Source organism: Morone saxatilis, unplaced genomic scaffold (genome assembly GCF_004916995.1).
Source record: "Morone saxatilis isolate NCDOM2014 unplaced genomic scaffold, NCSU_SB_2.0 Contig22, whole genome shotgun sequence".
In the NCBI taxonomy this organism is placed as follows: Eukaryota; Metazoa; Chordata; class Actinopteri; family Moronidae; genus Morone; species Morone saxatilis.
Genome location: NW_023339785.1, coordinates 11,964,266 through 11,990,851, shown reverse-complemented (window position 1 = coordinate 11,990,851; position 26,586 = coordinate 11,964,266). Strand labels below are relative to the sequence as shown.

Below are 26,586 nucleotides of genomic sequence, written 5' to 3'. Positions count from 1 at the left end.
TAAAGAAAACCTATAAAATAAATGTAGTGGAGTAAAAAGTATAATATTTGCCTCTAAAATGTACTGTAAGAATAAAGTAGTATAAAATAAAGTACCTCAAACTTGTACTCAGCTACAGTACTTGAGTGAATGTACTTTCCTGAGCTAATTACAATTATACAGTCATATAAACACTGACACTCTGACAACATTGCTTGTTTTGTCCAACAAACAGTTTTCACATTAAACTGCTCAAAAAGGGAAAGTTTCTCTGGGCTCATTGAAAGTCTGATTTTAAGGGGCGGGGCCTGCAAGCAGGATTTGTGACGTCACACATAGTTTGGAGGTCAGTCCTGGTCCAGTGTGCAACTTCTACATGAGGGTGATATAGAAACCTATAGCCACCAGTGCACATACACTGAGAATGGACTTCACAGTGAAGAAGGAGACATCTTGTGTCCAGAAGGAAAACTTCAGAAATGAACTAAATGTATATATTTGATAGATTCTGTTTTATGTTTTTTATGTGGGAAAAAAAATATATTCAAACGCACATTATTGCTCCAAAGCGAGCATTTGTACATGTCTTAATACATCTGAAGGGATCTTTACAGTAAGTATCTAATATTAAAACAAATAACTATGTTGAGTTTGGGCTAAATAGACAAAAACATGCTACTGAATTTTATTGAATAGTTTATTCAATAGTTTATTTATAACACTACTTTTAACATACTTTGTTAATGAAATCTATCATATAATACAATATTTGTAAGTCTCCTATCAGTAAATTAAAAAAAATAATAATTTTACATTTAAATCTGTATGTTAGATACATGCACAAATATTGTATTGTTCTGTGTTTGTAAGATAATAGTTAGAGTTCATTAATGGTACACTGCAATGTGTGTGTTATGTGACAGAGGATGGATACAGTACATACCTTACATACAGTCACAGTGTCTGTGTACACCTGCATGCACCTCTTCCTGTGCTCACCCTGTGTTTGCTCGAAACTGGGACCGTCGCCCAGCCTCCGCCTGTAGGTTGAACTAACACCTGGGACGGGCTGCGATAACTCCGCCACAGCAATGCGGTAAAAAAAAAAAAGAGAAACAATAAATGTTCTGCGGTGTGGCTGCTGTCCAGTGTATCCGGGCTGTTTTAAACTCGGTATTACTGACTGACTTCAAACGGTGGTCTCTTTGTTTCAGCTAGCCGTCATACGTTAGCTGCTTCCGGGGGAAAAACAACCTTCACACAGGTAAGACGAGTTTCGGTCTCGACTTGAGCAAATTGTGTTCGTTTGTGTGAACCGACCTCGAGTAAAGCTGTGTCAGACTTTTAGGGGGAACACCAGGGGCCTGTATTTGTTGGTCAAATGTGGGTGTATTGGAGCATTTATTCATTCGTTGGCAGAAAAGTGAGTTTCCGTGGTCAAGGTGTGCAGCAGTCAGCGCTTTCTCGGCGGGCTGTGAGCTGAAGGTGAACCAGCTCTAACTGCTGTATTAACCGGGATACCGTCGGTGTGACTGAGGAACCTATGAAGTCTAACTTTTATTACCCCTTCTGTCATTTGGATCTGTCACATTGTTGTAGTGATTAGGAGCAAACCAACAGCCATGAGCCTGACAAGAGTGGGGAGGGAGGGAGGGGAGACCAGTGAGTTATTTATGGTCCCAGTGACAACACACATCCAGGCAGGCAGGGCTGGAAAGTGATTACAAATGTCCTTGTTACTGTTATTGAGTAGCTTTTTTAGCTCAGATGGTGACTGTGTGGAGAGCTGATGGATTGGTTTGTACCTGTGTATTAATTTTGAGAGGAACTCAGGAGATGTACTGAGTGTGCTTGAGTTATCTCCATTTAATGTTGCTTTATACTTGTATAGTAATATACATATTACTCCACTAGGGTTATTTGATTGGTGTAGTTACTGGTTACTTTGCTGCTAAATCATTTCACATACGGAAAATATGATCCGTTTATAAAATATGATGCATCTTCATAGATTATAGTATCATGCTAAAAACATCATATTGGGATTATTTTGACAGATACTGCGATATGATTCACGATTAGTGCGAGCATCTCTGACATGACTATTAAAATCAGGATTCTGTGAAATCCTTTGGGTGCCAAACAAACATGTTTTCTTACATTTAAAGAACAACATTTATAGGTCAGAGCATCGCTGCAGCACAACACAGCTTCATTATAATGCTTTTTTCCTCAGTAATATTACAAAACAGCCATTCTGTACATTGAGTTCTTTTTATTTTTACTTACTTAAAGGATTTAAGTACTTTTTCCCCCACTGGTCAAGATGCAAAAGTGGCCTAATTTAGTGTGATTATGGGCAGCTATGCAGAGTCCAGTATTCAAAAGGTCTACTTTTGTAATCCGACCTCATCTTGAGTAATATTTTAGTCAAGTACCAGTTCTTCTGTTTCACAGACATATTCTAGAGTTTGTGCCACGTCTGCTCTGCAGTAGCTGCTGCGAGTAACAACAGAGTAAAAGTTAAGCTGAGTTTCTGCAGAAGAAAGGATTACAGATATAGTTGCTGCGACACTGAGACAATAAAAAGATTCCAACCAGCCATATTTTGTGTCAATCAATCAATCATCAGCTGAGTAATACCACACATTTCTGTTTTCATTGGTTGGGTGAGACACTGACACTGTAGGAAAATGCACAGACAGGCTTTTGTTTGTGAATTACTGTTACCTTCTGCCCTTCATGGTAACAATATCCTCGGCTGATGATAAGTTAATGTAGGGGCGGTGTTTGTTTGGTGTGTGCAGGCAGGCTGTGGTACAATGGGGAGGCTCAGAGGCCCTCTGAACTTAAGCTTAACCTCCATGTGTGATCTGTAGGCGAGACATTGGTACCACTGCACATGTGAGCATCTGCAGCGAGCGAGGCTGAAGAATCCAACTGGTTTGGTTGTTTGAAAGAACAAACCGGGAAGTTGGAGTGGAAAGCTCTTCGGGGGAACGATGGTCACTCAGGTGGTTTGTGTTGTTCATTATTATTTCCTGCATATAGATTTATATTTATTTAAATGCAAATATTGGTCATTGTATTGAAAGCAGGGGACTTTGCATCTTGTTGCTATGGCGGTTAGATAATGTTCAGATGGTGCTCAAAATATATGGCGTTTTATTTGAACTACAAAGGAAATTAGACTTTACGTTTAAGAAGAGCACTGATCGTAGAAGCTTTTGCTGTAATTGACGCAGCCATAAAAGTGTAATCTTAGACGTGTTCGAATTTTTCACTGGATTATGTCATACTCAGACACTGGTGATTAAGAGTCATTCACTCCTGGGTAGCAATTTGATTAATTTTCCATTCCATCCCGTGCAGTTTTTAATGTGTCATGTCTATTGGTAATACCAGACCTTGGAGTAACACTGGTAGAGACACACACATCCTGCCTCATGGAAAAATTATTTGTCTAACATGGCCTCACCTGCGTTCACTGAGGGTGTGGCAGCACATGTGACTCACTCATATCAACCATCAAAGCGAGGGATTCGGCTCAGCTTTGAAGGAACGCCACCTCGGGTAATCCTCTGCGAGACTGGAGGACACCGTAGGGCCACAGACATTTCCCTTGAAAGCTTAGACTGTCACATGATTACAAGGCCTTTGATTTGGATCAGGCGTTCCCTCATTAAGGCTGGTTTTATTGATGCTTTGGTTCTATCCAAACCTGTAGAAACAATATTTCACCCCTTTTATTGCGAAACTGTCTTCTATTGCTACTTTCATAAACATGAACGTTCAGTCTAGACTAAAATATTTCTTTAGGTGGGATTCCTGTCAGATGTTTTTCTGGCTCTAGTGAGGGATTAGGATTAAATTTAATACAAATTTGTATTAAAATTGTAATGTTGAGTTAGATTTAGGTTTTGAATCTAACACTTTTCGAGGGCTGCAACTGATGATTATCTTCACTATTGCTTGTTTATTTTTACTCTTTGGATGAATTAGTTAATTCAGAGTTGTATTCTGTTGTGTATTCTAGTCTGAAGATAAAAAATGTCCCTAACCCAGAGCTTCAGATTAACTGTTTTCTCAGAGTAACAGCCAATAACTTAAAGCTATTCAGTTTGGAGCTGCAGCTAACAGTTATTTTCATTATTAACTATACTGCCAAATATTATTTAATTAAAAGTCAGTGTGAAACATTTCAGAGGATCTATTGGGCTGCCATGTTTCTACAATAGCCAGGAAGGGACAAACCAAACACTGGCTGTAGACGGGGGTGTTTGTGTTTTATGTGCATCCCACGGCCGCCATAGTTCCTCTTTTGCGCTTAGAAGTGGAGGGTGAGTTCTGCAATTACACTGTGAGATGCCACTGAATCCTACACACTGGACCTGTAATTGTTTGGCCTTTTCATTTTTAAAAATAGTGAAAAATCACAGTTCACAAATCTGTGAAAAATCCCAGTTTCCCAGAAGTCCAAGGTGTGATTTTACTCTGATATAAAACAGAGAAAAGAAAGCTTTAAAAACCAGACTCGACTAACCCATTCATTGACTATCAGTCAACTAATCGTCTCTGCACTACACCTTTTTTTTACATTTTACATTATACTTTTGCATTTTGTCAAGTGTCCATTTCACATGGAGCGTCCAGAGAAAGACGAGTACCTTTATTGATGTCATGCTGCATCCTTGAGAAACATGAAGATATACTGCCGTGTCAGTTTGGTGATAGTGTACAGTGATAGATCATTACAGAGCCAGTCACCTTCAAACAGTAATCAGGAGGGTCTCCAGGGTGGCTCCTCAGTGAAACCCACTGGGTGCTCTCTGCGGCCAGCTATGGCTCCCAGCTACTGCATGGCACTTTATCGCAAAGCAAATATTACCCCTTGATAGCAGTTAAATTCTGAATGTTTTTTTTAATAAGAGAATAGGCTGCTCCTTTCGCAGCAGGGCAGCAGAGTGTATTTAATGTATTATATTGTTTATCGGTTGTTTCACATTCCTGCACTGAGTCATGTGATTTCCAAATAAATGGAGCACAGCCTGGTTTCTACTGTGCTTCCCTCTCTGTGCTACAGGATCCATGACCCCTATCCATTACAGGACGAGGTATCGCTTGTACAGAGTGAAGATGAAGAGAGAAAGAAGGCCTGTGTGACCTCAGCCGGTGTGCGTGTATGTAGAAAGGCGTGTGCACACGTATTTGTAATCGGTCTTGTGTGTTTGCAATCAGTAATTCAGCTACCCAGAGTACTTTACCTGTGGTAGTGCAGCATCAGCAGTATGAGTCCCCAACCCCCCCAAACACACACACATTCACTGGCATTGACAGAGGCAGAGGGAACACTTCTCCTTTCCCCTCACTCTGCCTAGTTACACCAATTCCCCTCTGCATTCCTCACGCCGGTGCAGTCAGAGCTCATACACAGCCATGCTCATGCACACAAATATGTGTCCACACACACACACACATTATTCTGACGGTGTGCTGCTGGAGAGGCAGGGCTCTAGTTTCATTCAGGCTTGAGGCAGCTGCGAGGTTAGAGTCTCGTGTTTGCGTGCGGTGGCTACTGGGCGCTTGACAACAAAGATATCTCGGGTGAGTCGCTCCAAGGCAATAACTGAAGATAAAGCAGCCTTTTTGTGGCTGAAATCTGGACTGGGGTCACAAAGAGAAGGGGACTAAAGGCAGTGGGTTCATTGTGGTGGCTTATTTTTTTCATTTTCAAATGTGGTAGTGTGCAGGAGAGCATTTCTCTTTACTTCTTTGGGTTCTTAGGACAAACCCGTGTGTCTTAAGGTGGTATTTGGTGGTGTTTTGTGCATTTCTGTGCTATTTTAGCCACTCAGACACCATGAAACCTTCTGAAAGGATGCCTGTCAAAGTCTTCAGTGCAAAACTCCTTATGTTTAATAAAAGCCATTTACTGAAATGTAAAGGCACTTTGTGCTCCCGGCTTTATTGAGCAGTGAATAAAGGTTCACCCTTTGCATTTAATTTAATTAAAAATCCATGTACATGCTGTTAGTGGAGGCAGTTTCTCTTGGCTAATCTAACTCAATGTATTTGGTGTAATTTATGACGTGAGTATTTAATATATTTGTGGAGTAAGTGGCCAAAAGTTTCTCAGAAGAATGCATTCCTAATCGGCACTCTCCTTATGAGAGGGAATTAAAGGAGATTAGGAACCGCACAAAGGGATGGAGACCACTGCCGATTGGGTGCAAGGGGTCATTCTTGATGGGGGTTGTATTTCTGCCCAGTTCATTCAAAATTCTTACTCTGGTATAGTGCCATGCCTTTGTTCCTTCCCATTAGCAGGGGTTTGACTTTAGTCCATTTTCTCTTGCCTCATTTCACAGTTTAGCCCTTTCAGTGTGGAGCACGGTGACTTTTAGCTGGGAGGAAAATTCCTTTTGTCCCTCAGGAAACTAGCTGAGAGGAAGCAGCTGCGGCTTGCTGCCATATTGCTGCTGTTCTGTGGATTTGTCGTTTCCTGTGGAGCTGGTCGGTATGAGTGGGAATAGTCCAACTTCTACACTAGACCTGACTGTGCTTCTCTCTCAACAGAAAACCAAAATGAAGACATGGAGATGACATTTTTGACTCCGGATCATTGTTTCCCAGTTGGAATGGATTTAAGGTTTGGACATGCAGACATGGACTTATGAAATATAGAGACACACTTTTTAAGGAGATAAGAGGACGCAGATCTTTTCCAGAGACAAAGAAGTTTAGACTGAGCTCCCTCAGCCAATGGCTACAACAGAAACCAAAGTTGCGGGCAGCAGTTGCACTGCAGGTCTGTCGTGGGCGCGGGTTTGTAAGGAGTGTGGCCAGCAGCACGATGGCCCGGAAAGCCACCTGTATGAGTACCAGGATGATGTGGACGATGAACTTGTTTGCCACATCTGTCTGCAGCCCCTCCTTAGACCTATGGACACCCCTTGTGGTCACACCTATTGCTTTCATTGTCTGAGCAACTTCTTGAAAGAGCAGGACTTCTGCCCAGTGGACCGCCAGCGGCTGCAGCTGCACCAGTGCCGTCCCTCCAGCCTGCTGGTCAGGAACCTGCTGGACAAGCTGACTGTGATGTGCCCCCACAATGCAGAGTGTCAGCAGAAGATGCAGCGCTGTGAACTGCAGCCTCACCTGCACAACAGGTAAGAGTCTGGATGGTTCGCTGACAGGCTGTGACAGCAGATTGAGTAGAGACTGTTAGACTGTTACGAGGTTAAAATCCTTGTGTTAGTTTGACTTTTTGACCCTGTCTGAGGCAGACCTCACCTTAAGCAGAAGAGTTGTGTTTATTATACTGCAGCAGGGGAAAGCCATACATAGTACATCGAAAAGAATATCACTAGCAACAAAATGTTTGACACAGAATATAAAGGATGAGTTAGAGTGCTGATTTGTCAAGAGGCACAGGGGCTTTCAGCAGGGATTCAGGGGATTTGAGGCACGGGTTCAAATGGTGACTAAGCCTTATAAGGCATATCGGCGAGAATACATCAAAAGAGTTGTATATCACAGTGAGTAGTATTATTGTACAAGGCAGTGGGCATATAAACAGATCAGTGAGCACAGGATAATCATTTATAGCAAGAGAAGACTGTATAAAAAAATATAATTTTTATAGTGGTGCTGGTTTGATGTTACTTTATGCCATATTGATGTTTGTCTCTGGTGCTCTAAGGTGTTGAACCAAGCCTTCCTAGTGTCCACTGAAAACAAACCCCACTAACCGGTCATTAAAGGAATAGTTAACATTTTTGGAAATTCTTTTCGAGAGTTAAATGAGAAGATTGATACAGTACCGCACTCATATCTGTCCAGGCTTGGCTTTGTCCAAGGTAACAAAATCTGACTACCGGCATCTCTTAAATTCACTAAATTCACTCTGGTTTGTTTATTCAGTACAAAACTGTAAAAAAAGGCAAATTGTTGCTGGCTGTACCTTCATATTTTAAAAAGCAAATACACGTATTTCCAAAAAATGTCTCTTATGTTTCTTAAAGTGGATGTATTATATTGTAAGGCATCTCAAGGCCTGCATGCATTCCCACTGGAAGGTAATCATAAGATCTGAAGATTGTTAACTCTGCCAAAAGAATTCTGATTACTTTTCAGGAATGTAAAATAACTGTTATCAAAATAGTTTATTCCTCCTCTACATGCCCTTCCAAAGACTGTTTTCCTCCTTTTCAAGTTGTACCTGTGTCTATTCCTGGTAGCTCAGGTCTTCTGTGAACACTTGTAATTATTGAGCTCAAGGCGGGGTTTAGGTCAGCAGTCCTGTTTTTCCACATGGCCGGTGTGGTGCTTATCATCCTGGTGGCCAGCCGTTACGCAGTCAGCTGTGGGTGGCAGATTGTCCAACTGCAGCCTCTCTGTGCAAACAATAAGGAGACAAAGTTCAGGCATGAAGAACAAGCAGCAGTCCCAGCACTCTGACTGACTTAATCAGACTCAACCTGTCTCACTCAGACACCCTGCAATGCAGTGAAATTGTCTACTCATCTGCATAGTGCTTCTCCTCTCTTGCATAAATACACTATTGTCTCCTCTTTTCCCTTTCAAAACACTTCTAACATCCATTTGCTTTCTCTATTTCTGTATTCATCCATACCTGGCACTCCTTTGTAACACGAAACCTTTCCATTTTTATCATCAAGGATTGTTTCTGAAAGAGTAGGCTGGTCAGGCATCAGCCACATCATTCCCTTTACTAGTTTCCTCCCTGTTCCTGTCTGTCCTCAGATGTCCTGTTTTTAGAAGACTGAGGGAGGAAGCAGAGAAGAGGAAGAGGCCCTCGTGGAACGAGCTAAAGGGACGTAAGGGTGACGGGGAGTCGTCTGGTGAGGCTAAACATTCAGCGACTCTGACCCGAAATCCTACCCGAGATCAGCCTGAGCCCGGGCTGATTAATCCTGCCTATGAAGAAAGTGAGGATGGTATGGAGTCATTTTATCATTCTAACAACCACCATTATATCAGCGATTCAGTCCCACCAGTCTGTTTAATGTACAATCAGCACAGCACAAATACAATGACTTTTCTGTTTTCTTTGTACCCACATAGACAGAAACGTGATAATTATAATCACCACTTCTTAGGAAATGACTTAGGCAATAGGAGGTCGGTCATACTGTGGCAGTGACACCGAGTAATGTTTTTGTTTATTGAAGCTTCTAGGCTAAACGGAAATAGTTTCATGGGGTGATTGCAGAAAACCTAAACCCCTTGTGCCTCTTCCCCCCTTTCAAAGGGGCTGCTTGTCAAAACACGCAGACGTGAATTTCCAATGTTTTTAGCCTGCAGGTTTTGATTCTGTCACAAGTGAATCATCCTTCAAGTCGTAGGAACACGTACCAGCTCACAGATGTTTTAACCAGACAGTCTCATTTCAGGGAAAAACCCTGAAAGAAACTTGTAAGCCAGTGCCATGGACTAAAGTCCACTAAAACATAGTTGCCAGGCAACTGGTAATCACTATCTACAGAGAGGTTTGAATTGTTGTCATTGTATTCTCTGTTGTAATCAAGTTACCGCTCTATGCTCGTAAAATCACATTTAAATTTACAATTACGTTTTGTATTTATTGATTGCTGAAATATTGTTTTAGGCATTAATATGTCAGCATGTTGACTCGTCTGTAGTCTGTTGTCTGCTGAAATCATGCCCTTGCTCATGGGACTTATTAGCTGTAGCATGTAAATACTTATATTGTGTGTCCACACGGATCAGAGAGTCTCTGTTCAGTGGGCTAGAACGTGTGCTGGTTTATTGGAACGACTCTGCTTTAGTGTGTTCCCGATCTGTGCTGCTGTTTGCTGTGTACTGTAAAAACAAACGTCAGCAAAAGTTCACAGACAGGTTATTGTTTGACACAGTATTATGTAACTTTATGCATGTCTTGTAAATGTTTACTCCAGAATTTTGGTTTCTTGCTGTTTTTCTGGGAGTTTAGATGAGGAGATCAACATATATCTCAATGCATTCGGTAAGGAGACCTGTACAAGATATTCTCAATTTATCTTAGCACAAACAACGTAACAAAACATTTCAGAGTATTCCTTTAATTTACTGCATGTACAGTTTTCCTGGCTGTCATTTCTACAGAGTATAGAAACACTGTACTCACTTAAAGGTCCGGTGTGCACGATTTAGTGCCATCAAGCGCTGTAGTTGCAGATTGCAATTCCCTTTGTTTACCCACCCCTTCATGCGTAACGTGCAAGATATGCAAATGGCCAGTGTTTGGTTTGTCCTTTCTGGGCTACTGTAGAAACATGGTGGTTCAAGATGGTGGCCTCCATGGGAGGTGACATATGGTGTCAATAGATAAAAAACACTCTTCTAAGGTAACTAAAACATAACAATTCTTATTTTTAGGTGATTATACACTAATGAAAACATACCATTTGGATATTATATTCTATTTCTACCAATAGATCCTCCTACATTTTACACACTTGACCTTTAAGTAAAGAGTTCTGGGTACGTATCTGGTGACATCACTAGAATAGGACAGAAACACAAGTTGTAACCAGTAACAGTAGCTGGATGATATAAACCTCTTTATTTGGTTGGTGAAAGCAAAAGCAAGGACATGTGAAATGAAATAATCCCTCATTGAACAATACAATTCTGGGCATGTACAAGAGTAGTTATTAGAACAACGTTGGACCAGGAAGTCTGTAAACTGTGATGGATAAAACAACAAATAGGCTGTTAGATTGCTTTTTTGTTCATCCTGCTTTTTCCCCGTTTCTAGGAGCACCCCATACATCTAGTGTTGAGTGTTTAGAGCAACAAGTCATGTTCCTTAAACTGTGATGAATTGTTGTTGATTTAAGTAATAATTGTGTCCGTTTGACTCAGCTAACCTAAGAGTTGGTTTAAAACCTGTATGATTGCCTGAGTGCTCGTGTTTCTTGCCCTGTTGGACCCCTGTTTGTGCTTGCACATTGATATTATACTTTTATTATCACATACTGTATGTTTATCAGGTATATGGTGCAACTCAGCCATCAAGAGCTGAGGAGTGGGAGTTATTTGCGTCATAAACAGGAAATACATCCATATTCATTCCACTGTTCCTCTCCCCTCCAGACAACACCCCCCTGCGGTCCAGTCTGGTGGCCGAGGCCAATGTGGTGGAGCTGTTCAGAGAGGAGCCGGAAGAGGAGCTGGGCCTTCGCATCGTGGGGGGGAAAGACACGCCGCTGGGGAACATAGTCATCCAAGAGATTGTCAGGGACTCGCTAGCAGCTCGTGATGGCAGACTGGCCCCAGGGGACCATATCTTAGAGGTCAGAAAGACTCATGAACTAAATGACTAAAGTGTTGACATAATGTAGTCCATGATGTAAATATTTATCTCTTCTTCAGCGTGGGAATTCAGAAGTATCCTTGTGGCTTAGCAGGACACAGTCCAACATGTTTTTGCATAAACACTTAGTCGTTGCATTCTCATGATATTGTAAATGTGGTGCTTTGCATCAGGGAGAGTAGATATTCGAGATAAACGGGTTTAAGCTCCATGGTAACAAGGCGTGGTTAATATTGCCGGGCCAAACACGTCATGTTAGTGTAAGCAACTTTACCTGGTTGATGTCACTGATTGACTTACCACCTTTCTGTTTGAGAGGGTCCATGTTCAAAGACTAAAATATAATCTGTTCTTTTATAAAGATTAAATAACATATACATATATACATTTATATATTATATAACCTGAGTTATTATAAAGCAATGTGATGGGTTCTCTGCTAGCAGTAATAATTTATTGTGCCACTAGAGGCTGCATGTAATGATTATTTTCATTATTGATGAATCTGTTGATTATTTTCCATTTTGATCATTTGGTCTACAAAATGGCAGAAAACAGTTTCATTACATTACAATACAATACCCTAGAGCCCAATGTGGCATTGTGGGATAAATTTACACCAAATGTTTAATCTGACCAACAGTCCAAACTCAAAAAACCTCAGTTTTCTATAATGCAAGAACCTGGATTCATCAAATGTTTGGCACGTTTGCTTAAAAAATCACTTAAACAATAAATTGATTATCAAAACAGTTGCAGGTTAATTTTCTTTCAGTCGGTTAATGAACTAAACATTTGCAGCTCTAGTGCCACTTGTATGATATTCAAATTCTATACACATTTCACTATCTAAATATTAGAGGTCAGTGTCAATACTCATGGAAATGTTATACATATCATAAATACGTTTATATTATATTATAATATTTCTACTAATTTTTAAGTAGGGTTTAGTGTTTTATTTGCAGTAACGCTTTCGGTTTGCAGAATAGTGCAGAATATGACTAATTGGAGATTTTAATAAGTTGTGGTTTGCTCTCTTCCAACAATGTCCTCCTTGGATTTCTACCCTCCGGTTCTCCTGGAACGTGGTACAGCTGTAAACCGAGCTTATAAAGTATTTTAGCCTCAGCTCTGTCCTCCGAAATGCAGCTTTTCCTCCAAAGCCAACCAATCCTGAACCTGGAACTGAAAACAAAACCTACCAGGCAACAGGCTGCCTTCAGGATGTGAAATATTAGCTGCATTTCTTTTGGTTTTGTGGAAGGCTGGTGGATGTAAAGAGATACGGTGAAGAAGAGTGAAGATTGCATCACTAAGAAACTCAATCTTTCCATTCCCCTTGAACCACTGCATTGATTTTTGTGAAGGCAAATATCACTGTGACATGCTTATTTTAAAGAGAACAAAGGAGCTGATGATAACTTGTGATTAGTATTTGTTCCGTATATGTTCTGATCGGTCTGATGCAGGTAAAAGAAATTCAGATGTGACAGATTTCACAAATTTTTGTTTTGAGTTTTGAGTCACTGCTCCACTTTATAACCGATATCTTGCAGGAAAAGTAACATCATTAGATGATCTCTGCTTCACAAAAACCTTGTAATAACTTCCTGTAGTTGCAGTATACGTACAGTGTGTACTGCCATGTTTATGTTTGGCTGCTCCTCCACTATGTTTTATTTTCTCTGTTGTCATGTCTCCAGGTGAATGACGTCAGTTTGGCTTCAGTCCCCCACACTCGGGCCATCGCAGTGCTGCGGCAGCCTTCTGTCCTCAGGCTCACTGTTATGCAGGAGAAAGGATTCAAATCAAGAGATCCACGGTCTGATCATCACCCTTCCTCTTCCACCACTTCCACTGCCTCCCAGCCTTCTCACAGTCCCCATGGCAACGCTACCTCCAATCACAACCCTGGCACAGTCCTGCAGGTGACGCTAATGAAGAGTCAGCGCTCCGAACCGCTCGGCATCAAACTCATCCGCAAATCAGATGAGAGTGGGGTTTTCATCCTGGACCTGCTGTCTGGTGGTTTGGCAGCCAAAGACGGAAAACTGAGGAACAATGACAAAGTGTTGGCCATCAATGGCCATGACCTGAGACATGGCACACCTGAGAGCGCTGCCCAGATCATACAGGTACATTAAAGGACCAAAGATAGGACAGGATTAACTACAAAATACACACACTCTACATTATCACTAACCTTTTACTAAAGCATGCCACAAGTTTAAAGATTGACTTCTACTATTGGTTTGAGTTCATTTTGGCATGTTGAACCTTTAAACACCTTAATTTTAGAATGATGTTATTGTGTTATCGAGGCCGAGAAACAAAGAGGACAAGCAATGTGCAAACAACAACAGTCTGAAAAGGTTAATGTGAATTATGTAGTTCAATCATAAAAGGGCTTTGTTCACTTCTTATTGGTCATCAGTTGTTGGGGTTTCCCACAAACACTTGAATGCAGCCATAAGGAGGACTCTCAGTCACTGCTTTCAATTACTTTGCAATGATGTAACATTAACACAAGTCTAAAGGCCTCGAACTTTGCTGGCTTAGAAGTTGCAGCATTAATTACACAGTACAAAGTGACTAATAAGAGAAAAGAGGTGCTGCCAATGGAATCTTACATAAGTAGTCGGGCTACTAGTTTGGCACATGTAAGATGACACAATAGAAAAGACATAAGGCCTAAAATGAATTGAACAGGATATCCCTGTATCCCCTGAAGAGCATAAAGTACCCTACAAATTTAATAGTTGTCTGCCAATGAAAATGTGCCAACTTTGAGATATTTTGGCCTGATAGTGGCAGTAAATGGAAAGGTCAAGGGGTATTAAAAAAATCCTTTGGTGACCACGAGTATCTTTACAAAATATGATGGCTTTTTGAATAGTTTTTGTCCACTTATCTTGCTCTTAATAAAAAGTAATAGCTTGTCATAGATCCTTCTGCTAGTTATCTAAAGTGTGTTTAATGTTAATGATTAACTCTAGTCTCTGCAAGTTGAATTCCTCCCTGAAATTACAATGAAACAGAGGCTGCCAGGACGGTAGCAAATCAATCTCAAAACGAATAATTATGACATGGAAAATGGTTGGCAATAACATAAATTATGTGTTTTTGATTGGACAAAATAAGTAAAACTACCAAAATGAGAACCAAAACACCAATCAGTGACTCCTGTATATGTATTTACTGTGGAATGACTTGCTATTCTTTTGTGTGCATTTAGGCGAGTGAGGTGCGTGTGAACTTCGTGGTGATGAGACCTGCAGAGACTCAGGAAGAAGGAGGAGGCGGCAGAGAGGGACAACAGAGCAGAGCAGCCAGGAGGCCTGAGCCGCAGTACTTCAGGCGCCGCTCCACCTACATGAAAGTAATACTGAACATAGCCAGCCATGCCCTTACTATTTTAATGAAATATTTTATGTCCATATTTATTTTGGCCCTCGCCAGCTGTTGCCTGCAGGAACTCTAACTTCCTTTTACACCACTGAGCACAATGCTGGTCGCAGTATCTTACAAACTTTACATGTTTCTGTTTACTCAGTGTAATTGTGACAATCGCTCCTTTGTCAGTCACACTCAGTTGTACCATACACCCCCAGTTGGGGGTGAGAAGCTTTGAGAGCAGACACCTGCGTCGGTGAGCAGAGATGAAAGCCCTTCTCTGGGGCCTCCCTCTGTCCTGATCAAAAGGCCTGGGGTGCTGCTCATTCTGCCGCTATGGGGCCACTGTCTTGTTGTTTTTTGGCTGTTTCTTTGCGTGGCAGAGGATCAAAGCTGGTAACAGTTAGCTTTCGCCTGCAGAGTGGAGCCTTTTCGTCTTGCTGGGGGGGGATGGGTTCCCTGCTGGGGGGAGGAAGAGCCCCCACCTCCCCCGAGCTTCCCTTCTCATGGTTTACAGACTGTAGAGGGAAACAAGGAGGCTGGTTGTAGCTGTCATTTTCCACACATCTTTTCCACTACGAGAGCTTAGTGTTGATCCTCACACGTTACCTCTACCCTTACCTCTCAGCTCCATCTCAAATGTTTCACATTTGTTTCTACGAGTGGTTTTGTGAGAGGAATCCATTAAGTCAAAGGGTCTTGGAGAGGCTGAAGTTAATTGGCAGCACAGATTTCATGTCGATTAAAAAAAGATAAAACAATAATTTGTGAAAACATGACACCGGCATTATTTTAAAAGTCCTTATGGTGATGTTAAATCAATAAATGTGACATTGTTTTGTATTGATTTACCTCATTGTTCATACAGGATCCTCCAGGTGGGTTTTCCAGCCAGGAGAAGACAGTGAGCTTGAAGAAGGAGCCTCGGCTTTCCCTGGGCATCACCATTGCTGGAGGGAGGGACTGTCGCAGCCGGCTGCCCGTTTACATCACGAGTGTGCAGCCTGTCGGCTGTTTGCACCGAGATGGCACCATTAAGAGAGGTACAAAGCAGCATCTGGTGATCGGTGATTTTTACTTTTAATAAGGAAATTGTACTTATTGCTTTAGGAAATGTGTCTTTGTAATGCTATTTATTGTGGCTTGCTTATTGTGTGAGAATGTTTGCATAAATACACTGAACACAGCAACAGCAAGAAACTGTTTTATGGGAAACAATTTCCAGTTCAGTTTGCAAATCTATTACAATGTGACAGTTGGCTGAATAGGAAAAGGGCAATTCTCTTTTCACTTGCCTCTATTCAGGGATACAATGTGTTGTTCAAGGACACTTAAACAGAGAGGATGTGCTGAAATAAAGGCTCGACACTGACTTCTTTGGGAGAGGTGTGGTCTACAATACATCCACATTAAGCCGGTTAGATTTTATTTTAACTCTCCATTTCAGCCCAGACTAGAGAATGGGAGCTTTTTCAAAACGGCCTCCAGAGTGTGTAAATAACTCTGCAGTCTGTCCGGGGTAAATGGAGCTTTTGCCAAATGATGACATAAACCAGTCCACTGAGGGTTGGGAGCTGCAGGCTGCAAGTTACAAAGACTCTCTTAGTCAAACTTTCTCTCTAATCATTGTTATAAAATACGGATCATATCACTGCAGTGCAGCAGCTTCTGAATGTCTGTAGTGTTTACTAGCCGAATTTGGCTGTATTAAAAAATGGTATAGCTGAACATATGGATCAAGATAACTGGACAGAGGTGTAAGAGGCTGTCACTGAGCAAAGAAACAGGCCATGTGTGTAGCTCAATCACAGGCGGGGGCTGTGTGACAGCAAAGTTAGGAAGACAGCCTTCTGTTGCTTCTAACTTTTTCTGTGATCACACATTTAAAAGCTTGATTCAGCCGATTATACAGCACAGCTGTCATCTTGTAATTATAATTATGTTTATTTTGTCAGACGATGACCAGACCATGAAATAATGATTTGGACAGCCGGCGGTTTGTCCCACTACTTAGCAGATGTTGGCTGTGATGTGCGGTTTGGGTATTGTCTACTGAAAAGAGGGCGAGGAAGAAGAGATCTAGACATTTTTATATTTTGTAGGTATTTCACTGTGGACAGACGTTTCTACAAAAATGGATGAAACAGGATGAAAACTTGTTTTTGGAAATTTAGATCGCTCAATGTAGAAAGTTTTTATCCTGTCTTATCCGTCTTGACAGCAAATTGAGATTACGCAAAGTAAAAAAACAAAAGGAAAATGAAAAACGTCCTCATATTGAGCACAGAGCTCCTCTTAACTAAAATGTCTCTGTCCACGTTCACATGATCTGTTTCCTCAGGTGACGTTCTGCTGAGCATCAACGGTGTTGATCTCACCCAGTTGACCTACAATGAGGCGGTTTCTGTGCTGAAGGCTCAGACAGCTCAGTCCCAGGTGGTGCTCCGCGTCATCCAGACCCACTCTGAGGACTTGGAGGAGGACATCGAGGCTGCCAACAAGGATGAGCTGGATCCTGTGGACGACCAACGAGACGACGCCCTCAACTGGACGCCGCTGTGGACTCGCTGGCTGGGCTTACCGAGGTGGAGCCGCCTTCATTACCACTGATTGAATTCTCTTCCTCCTCCTTCAAGTGTATTCTGTTAATTTTTATTTGAAAGAGTTGGCTCTGACTCTTCCGCTCTTGTCCTTTCAGTCACATGCACTGGTGCCGAGACATTGTCCTGCAGAAGACCAACAACGAGAGCTGGGGCTTCAGTATTGTCGGGGGCTACGAGGAGAGCCACGGCCAGCAGCCTTTCTTCATCAAAACCATCGTGCCTGGTACACCAGCTCACTTTGACGGACGCCTCAAGTAAGTTTAGCCCAATTTGACTCCCGTATGATGTAATGCGCTCCTGTATCCTGTCATCACTCGTACTCAATGATCTGTGGTTCCCTCCAGGTGCGGCGATGAGATAGTGGCGGTGAACGGAGCCACAACAGTGGGAATGAACAACTCTTCTCTCATCCCCATGCTGAAGCTGCAGAAGAATAAAGTCACACTGACTGTGGTGTCCTGGCCTGGGAGTCTTGTGTAGCTTCTGCCCATTCACTCTCTTTACTTATCACCCTCTTTGTTGATCACATGCAGACACACAGATCTTTGCCCTGTTCTGCTGCATTCTTGACTCACCGTCTCCTCCATAGGTAACTTACTGTTAGGTTACATTCTTGTTACGTTTTTTTTTTATCAGTTATGTAATACAGACCTTGTGTGTACTCAAGTTCCATCCTGTGTACTATGGAAATTACTTTCTTACGCATAGTCTGAGTTGGTACCTGTTTGTTTCATTGTTCTCTCACACTCAAAGGGCAGATGGTTGCACAAAATGGGATTAATCAGGGTGCAAAAATGATGACAATCAGTGAATTATATCTTAAGGGTAAACAGGAAGGATAGTTGTTGTTTTTTTTTTTTTGATTGCTTTTTTATCCTTTTCTGAATATGTAGTTCTTGCTTTCCTGTTAATCTTATCATTTGATAGTCATGACTTGATTCAAGTGATTCACAGAAACGGCATCCAAAGATGAAATGTAGCGTTACAATATATTTAGACAGCTGTGATGAAGAATTATAGATGACTACAATTAACAAAGTGGCTGCTGACTGTGTAGACTGATGCCAAAGATGGAAAAATTATCCTGGCTTGCATCTTTTGTCCCACTAGTGTGATGTTTTTTTTTTTTATCAACTTTATTTACATTGCACTCTGAAAATGCGTAACAAAGTGACACTAAGAATTCAAATCAACAGCTATAGGTACATTGTGTTATAAAGAGACTTTGGTTTTGACAGCGAGGTTGAAGCCAAAGAAAAGACCTATAGTCTCGACACTTTCATGCTGCTGCATACAGTAAGAGTCTAAAATGTGTGAGCTCCAGTCCTGTCTAAGCCATAAAAGTAATCAGTAAAAATCGTACACATTAAACTCAACAGGAAACATACGGAGACCGGTTAATCAGAATTGCTTTGGTAGGAAACGGCTTGGGTCCAAGTCTATTTCCTGTAAACTCGGACACATTTATTTTGTTTAAAACTGTGAGTTACAGTTCATCAAAGCAAATAATTCTGTGATGAATGTTTGCTCTCAAAAGTGTTAATCTATAAATAAGACCGCTTTTGATTTATTAAAAATCAATGTCCATTGACCCGCGCTCTGTATTTATTTTCAAATGATATATTAGCTCATTCTGAATGACTTTCAGCGGGTGCCCCGTAGACATTGAAGGACAAACCAGAATGTATACATGCCTTAAATTGTCACTTTTGAAAGATGTGTTTCCTTTCATTGTTTCCTCTCATTATATACAGTTTATAGCAAAAGGAGAATGGCCTTGTTCAGATATATTTGTTTTACCTCGTTCTTTTTGTGTCAACACATTCCTGGTGGCCTTCATTGTATCTTAATTGATACAAGACTTATTGAATAACATATATATATATATATATATATATTACAGTACATATACAGTAGTTAGTGAGCATATTAACCTGTCCACTCTTTTATTATGTTCAGTAAAACCATAACAAATGATGCTGTTTTTTCTGTTTATCAGGCCTTCTAACTTCATTATGAAGGCTGAGCAAGGAGGTAAATGGTGATCACTGCACCTTAAATGTTAATATGAATGTAAATGTTACTGTTCTTCACAAGCTGCCAAAATCTTGTAATGATCAGATCTGAAGGGTTTTGCAGTTGTTCCACAATCCATGATTAAATATCAGATTTTCAGTGAGCATGAGTGCAAGTTATTGAACTCATTTACTGCAGTCAGACATGTCTAATAAACTGTACACACTGTTCATGGCTCAGTCTGACCCCTAGTGGACAGGAACTGTATAGAATTAAAAAAGTTACCCAGGTTTCTTGCTTATCTTTGGGTCAAATGTATTAATTTTAGCCTCTGAAACGCATATAAACACTTTTTTACATGAAACTTTTGCTCAGCAGTCATGATATGTAAATGCAACATGACCCAACTCTCAGACGCACACACACATACACACACACATACAGGAGTCTTGACTTTCTCACTCTTTTATAACCTCTCCTGCACACAGCCAGACACATTTGTATTTGTATATGCAAACACGAGACAGTAAGACCAGTACAACAGGCTATAAATGTAAAAAGTACATATTTAAGTCACACACACTCAAGGTGTCATATGCAGTATGAATTGTTAGTGGTGGAGGAAGTACATCTTTAACATAAGTACAAGTTGCAATATAGATTTATTCTGTTACATGCATTTAAAATAAATAATAAAAGTGTAATCTGCAAAACGTACTGAAACTATCCAAAGAAAATGTACTCATCATGCAGTATTTCAAAAGTACAAACTTCTCAGGACTTCAGGGACTCCGCTGTTAGTTTTGTTGTATAATAAGTTACAACTTTTTCGTTGTTATTGGTGATATCATGGACATCCCGGCAGAGCAGATTCAGAGCCTTGTATAACTTCAACCTGAGAAAATCTCATCAGAAACATAAATGAAAACACCTGTGTGGGTCTGCAGTGCTTTAAATCTGTAACAATTAATATGTCATATTTTATATAATGTAAACATGATTTTTATGTAAAATCAAAGCCACTCCTTACGTCAGATAAATGTAGGGGAATAAAAAGTACAATATTCCTCTGAAATGTAGTGGAGTAGAAGTATAAAGCACCAGAAATTAAGTAAAGTTTTTTTAACTAAAGTAGAAGGACTGTACTTTAAAACTGAATTTTTTATGTCAAATGCAATTTACATATTGTATACCAGGGGTGTTGTGATATTGACAATAATTGTGATACTTAAAAATGTAATATTGATATTGCATAAATAATACTAATACACATATAATAAATGTGTTAATAATCCAGCCCCTCTATAATAATTTGTTTCTTTCCGTTGCCGCTTTGTGGTTCACACTGCAACATAGTAGGTGGTGGTAATGCACCTTAATGCTGGTTGCCAGTGTGTAAGTAATTTGCCAAGAGAGAGAGACAGAACACATGATAAAGGGTAAAGATGAATTTGACTGATAGCACTATTATATTTAATGTTTTAAAGGTTTCTATAAATATCACAATGATATTGTGACTTCTTTAAGTCCTGATAATTGTGGAGTGACAATCTGATATTGTGACAGTCCCACTGTATACAAACTAAATAAATCTGCATGTCACTGCTTACTTAGGGAAGTCAATTAACCAAATTCTGAAACTCTCACATTGCAGAGGAATGTTTTTAGATGTAGTGAAATCCTAAATTAATTTAAATACACTTTTTGGCTGTATCTTGTAGTGAAGGCGTATTATTACATACTGTAGTACTTCTGCTCCAAATAAACTAAATCTAGTGGTGGCAGCAACTTGAGTTTAAACTATCGGAGTGCTGGTGCAGTAAAATGTCACAGATACCTTCTGTCTAAACAGGGACAGACTGTGAATGTGAAAACAAAAAAACAAAGGACCATAAAACCAACCAACCGTACTGAAGTAAAACCCACCACTTCAGTACTCGGGGGTTGTGGTGAGATAGAGCAGAAACACAGTCCAGTATTCTCTGACCACTGGTCCATAACGTTAGAAAGTAGCAGCAGGATACAGTAACACATTCCTGAGTTCGACAAATGTGTCAACTAATTGCAGACTGTCTAGTTAAAGTTAACGATTCAACACCTTGTTAAACATGACAAATAGCCACATTTCTGTGGTGGTTTTAGACAAAGTGCATTAGCAGAATAATGATCTGTTTTTACCAAGATGACACATCATTGATTAGGTGTGACAGTAAACAGAATGCTTTCAAATGAAAAAAGGAAGCAGCAGCAAAGAAAAATCAAAATCAACAATTTATTTTCTCTCTCCATAGGTATTAGGACAAACATTTACAAGAATTGTAACAGAGACAATACTGGGAGGAGGATTTAAAATCTCCTTTGTACAAGAAAACAGATTTCAACCTGTTCTTCTCTGTGGTTCACCAACTATTCCAGAGGCACTCTAATACAACGCAATGCAGCAATCTCTAGATTCAGGAAAATAACACTAACACTGGACAGAATGGCTGAAACAAAAGAACCATCTGCTCATGTACTGTAGACTGTATGTGCTTCCTAACACATGGGGAGGACCAAACACGGCACAGGGAAGAGTACAAAACTATAAAAAATGAATGCAAAGTTGGGATAAAATGATAGTGAACAGATGAGTGGAAGAGCAGCGTTCAAATCGTTATCTTCCAACTGCACGTCAGAGATGAAACCATCTCCAGCTTTAACAGATGACGACTCACTGAATGTCATCTTCATTGGCAAAAACCACATGGTAACATGCACTGCTGTTGTCACTGGATGAATCTTTAATCGTCTGGTATCCTGACTTTCTACTGGGCTCAAGTGCAATAATTAGTCCTAACACTGGCATCATGTACATTGCAACTATATGGCTTACAAGGTAAACAGGTCCATATAAACTAGAAAGGTACATAGACATCTTTCATTAATCAAAACTATGGTACAGCAATATATTGGCAAAAAAACTAAAGAGCTAAGTAACTTTATGTAAACAATGGTATACCACTGTACAGCTTATCCTAACATGGTATTTACAGGTCAAGTTCTTTTACTAGCTAGTTCCCACGTACAGAGGGTCAAATGTAAAGAGAAAACACAGGGTGGTGACGTACACTGTACGTTAGGCAATTTCAACCATCCCATCTACTTGCAAAGAACTGGATTCAAAAAGAGGAAACCCAACAAACAGCATTTGAATCTATAGACTTGTTGAATTACCCAATGCCTTCCTCCTCCTGTTACACATAGTTATTAAAAAAAAAAAAATCATACATAAGGCAAGGATAGTTTAGGAAGGTGGAGGCATCACATTCTTTGCAAGGGATTACTGATATAATAGATGGGATACAGGTTGATGGTTCTTTGGGGTAAATGCACTTTTTGAGAGTTTCACTTGTTTTGTCACATGTAAGAAAAACACATCCGAGTGCAACGAAGGGGACATGTCTAGTTCTGTTGGGAAAATGTGCAAAATCTGCTCTAAAGCAAAGTGACAGTGTTGCAAATTCTAATGTACAAGGTACTGGGAGATGTACAGGGTCGTCACGACTCACGAGAGACGTCAGTGCAGACCCTTATTCCAACATACTGTATATACAAGGCACTAAGGATAAGATTCAAGGGCCACACATCCAGTCTTTTCTCAGCATCCTCAGTCCGGTCGGAATATAGGATATTTGGGTAAGAATTCTATAAGAATCACCTACAGGGAGAAAAAACAACAAATAAATTATTATTTAAGACAACTGCAAGATGTTTAAACATAATTGTTTTCATTAGAGCTGAAACTATAAGTCAAGTAATGCTTTAATTTATGGATCCTGTGTGCCTGTGACTTCTTAGGAGGTTTGCTATAAAGAATCATGTAACTTGGTATTAATTACTGACAAAAGAGAAAAGGTTCTGATAAAGCAACCCTGTCTCCTAGAAATTACATTTATATACAATTAATTTGCAACAGCAAATACGGAAACATAATGCCGACCGAATTACGGTTTCTACTAACATAATGAATAAATATTCTTAATTACTGCATCCGGCAAGGTTCAAACATGTTGATACTGAATGTATCAGCATATCTTCTTTGACTTCTGACAAAATAAAAAATTACATCTACTCGAGCGAAGTGACTAGTTTTCCGATATTTAATAGACATTACTTACGTATTCCATCATATTACTGCTTTCACATTTTCTTTTACTGAGTTTCCAGTGCAGCCCCAGCTGATGAGAGAAGAAAAGACACACAGACACAATGAATGAGCATCTCTCTCACTCTCTAACAGACACACATAAAAGACACACACACATACACACAAAGGAAAATCTGTCTGAAATCTCCCCTTCAGTGTCGGGGGAATTTAGGAGAAGGGCTGTCTGGTCTCGCCGGGGTCAAACTGTGGCCAGACACCCTGAAGAGCTTCCTTTATGCCTTTGCACAGCTACTAGCTGTAATTTGTTGCTGCGAGACAAAACAAAATTAACATGGCATTTTACTGCTGACCTCACGGTCCTCGCAGACCCCGTGCGCCAGATCTGACTCAAACAGCTTTGAGGGGTTGGAGTTATACAAACCAGATTAATGGTCATTATCCATCAGGATGATACTCATCTTACACTGCACACGGACAATTAAGCACTTTAACACAGGTGCTAATCTGCAATTTGTCGTCTTTCTTACCTTGTGGTATAACCGGTTATTTTCCCACTCTAACAACTTATGAATAGACCGTCTTGTCTGTTGGAACAGAAAACAAATGCAGTATGTTAATGCAAGCGGCAAAACACTCATTTAACATGTTAACAGGTAACAGTAAACTAACAGTGTTAGAATTTATGGACTGAACTCCCAATTTACCAGCTAGTAATTTCCACTTTGTTGTCATCAATTCTGAGTGGTAACACCACCTTTGAATCACACACCCTTAAACTGCGCTGCGCAACGCGTCATTTCTCCACCGAACCACTAATTGAACACGAGTTGTTATTACCCTCTACACTTAGACCAATGTGGCTGAATTGCTATAACTGCCCCTGAGTAATCAGCGCTGATGTAAGGGAGAGTTAAACTGTCCAACTCGTGTCACAGGAGGTCTGGGACTTACTCTCTTGTTGAGGCAGATAACAGGCCATAGACTGCAGCCTACTGTACAGCAGCAACACAGGCAGCCGCAAAGAAGCCACTTCACATTCACAGGCAAGTTCTTCTTCAAACAAGCATTCACACGGCTGATGCTGGTTTTGAATTCCTCTGGTGCTACCTGGAAAAAAGAGAGAGGATGGATGTGTGTATGCCAGAATGAACAGTTCCTGGAGGGTCTATGCAGCAGTGGGGGGAATTATCATAAAACTGAAGCAGTAACCAATTTGCAAAAGCGCAAGAGGGAGGGATATTCAAGTGTTTCTAGGTGGTGCTGACATGAGAGATTCCTAATTGCTCAGAAGAAAAGCTGTGCAGAAAAAAAGATCAAAGAGCTTTAGAAAACCAACAGGTAGATATTTGCAGATGTTGTCCAGAGATGAGATGAGATCTCTAAATTCTATGCCTCTGACTTGCTAACCGAGCTCTAGACTGTTCAAGGCAAGGAGGGACTCAAAGGAGAGATAAGCTCAGTGCCTGTGGCAGCGACGGCCAAACAACTTGAATGGATGCTCATTCCTCGCTGAGTCTGTACGCCATAAAACAGGGGTCGTAATCTTTTATGACAGGATGCAAAGGTCTCTTTGCAAACAGCCAAAGACCTCAGAATAAAGCCCAGCAGGGCCTGATCTGCACCCTTCAATCATCATAATTGTGACCTCATCCATCACATGTCACCCTGGGTCACAATACTGAAGATACTTTTTATTGCCCCACACTTCCCTCGGCCTGCTCTTACCCCTACAGCCTTTTTGTGTTTCTGCGTCCGACCCAGGAAGCTTTCCTTTCTTGTCTACGGCAGAGTCTTCATTTCATTATTTTATCACCTGGAGCTGGACCCTCAAAAACACTGGGGTCCCCCGCCAACCGAGCCCCATAGACGGCTTACTCATTTACAGAGCTGGACAGCAGCACATTCAAGCTCCTTTCTATGCACTGTGGCGCGTTAGTTGAAATGCATCTCCAGCAGATCAAAACCACTTGGAGAGGTTTGAATGGGCTGGTTTGGGGAAGTCGGGGCAGTTAAAGCCCCAAAAGAACAATAGAATCACTGTGGCTTTAATTGCTTAATTCTTCCTACTTGGAATTGAACAGAAAGTGCACGGAAACTAAAAAGCAACTGTACCTTTCCCGTGAGAACAGAGGGGAATTCTGTGTCAAATCTGTTGCTCAGTCCAAACCTGAAAGAACAAACACAATGTGAGCATTACCGTACAGTAATACAAACAGATCTAAAGCTACATACAGAATCTGCTATTGCTAAGAAAATGATGAGAACAATATATAATAAATAATAGAAGTATATTTTTGGATGATGTGATGAGACATAACACAGTTTCTGAGGTGTAGTTCAGTTTACATTATAATAAGGGCGACATTATATCACACATAATTAAAGAAGGATGGCATGATTGTAAAGGGACAAGGATCCAGGTGAATAAGTGACATCATATTTCCTACGAACCAATACAATAATTCTTCATCATCATCATCAGTAAAATCTCAAAAAGTCAAACATACAAAATATCACAAACTAACTTTATTTCGCTTCATGTGACATCACCATGGGTATTGTTTGATCTCTCCCAGTAACTAAATAATTGGGCATATTACCATCGCATTCGTATGATCAATTATCCCATAGATGTGCTGTGTGTCATCGCAGTCAATCTATATATAGAGGTGTGCTCACAATCTTTGCCAGATGAAGCTCATTTGTGCACAATAGCCTGTCATGTCCATGTAAAATTAAAAGGCTCATCTAGCCGTGAAGTTGCAGATTGCAATTAACTGGACACCACTCGCATCTCTATTTGATGACCTGGGAATAAGAACGGGCTGCAAAAACCGCAAAATACCCAATAATCTCCAACTAGTGTTTGATAGATATAAAAGGCTCATTCGTATATTTGTCTATTTTTAAGAAATTAGACATTCAATACAGGAACTTCCAGACATTTTATCATAAAATGTGCACTTATATTGTATACTTCATATAATGAAATTCAATCATTCTAAGGTAACAGAAACACGATGATTACCATATTCAGGTGATTATACTCTAATGAAAACACACCTATGAATATCAGATTGTGTTTCTGCTAATAGATCCTCCTA

The 26,586-nt window shown here is 40.5% G+C and overlaps 2 protein-coding genes across 3 annotated transcripts in view; one reads left to right on the top strand and one right to left on the bottom strand.

The window, feature by feature from the left end:
* The first annotated feature begins 964 nt into the window (after positions 1–964).
* On the top strand, positions 965–19,495 carry lnx2b (ligand of numb-protein X 2b). Of its 2 annotated transcripts, none has more exons than XM_035669191.1 (10): positions 965–1,243; positions 6,556–7,148; positions 8,746–8,939; positions 11,101–11,300; positions 13,027–13,458; positions 14,559–14,702; positions 15,585–15,759; positions 17,058–17,301; positions 17,415–17,573; positions 17,664–19,495. In XM_035669191.1, exons 2-10 carry the CDS (start codon positions 6,742–6,744, stop codon positions 17,797–17,799), a joined length of 2,091 nt encoding a protein of 696 aa, XP_035525084.1. In that variant the 5' UTR covers positions 965–1,243; positions 6,556–6,741; the 3' UTR covers positions 17,800–19,495. The 2 variants fall into 2 exon arrangements, with proteins under 2 accessions (XP_035525084.1, XP_035525085.1); XM_035669192.1 differs by lacking the exon at positions 965–1,243 and adding an exon at positions 5,477–5,583.
* A 2,097-nt stretch (positions 19,496–21,592) lies between these two features.
* chic1 (cysteine-rich hydrophobic domain 1) overlaps positions 21,593–26,586 on the bottom strand; it is a 5,854-nt gene continuing 860 nt past the window's right edge. The window contains exons 2-6 of the mRNA XM_035669189.1: positions 25,595–25,649; positions 24,434–24,589; positions 24,010–24,066; positions 23,493–23,552; positions 21,593–23,032 (exon numbers count right to left, since the gene is read on the bottom strand). Of these exons, the coding sequence (XP_035525082.1) occupies positions 22,982–23,032; positions 23,493–23,552; positions 24,010–24,066; positions 24,434–24,589; positions 25,595–25,649 (379 nt within the window). The 3' untranslated portion in view covers positions 21,593–22,981. The remainder of the gene's footprint in view (positions 23,033–23,492; positions 23,553–24,009; positions 24,067–24,433; positions 24,590–25,594; positions 25,650–26,586) is intronic.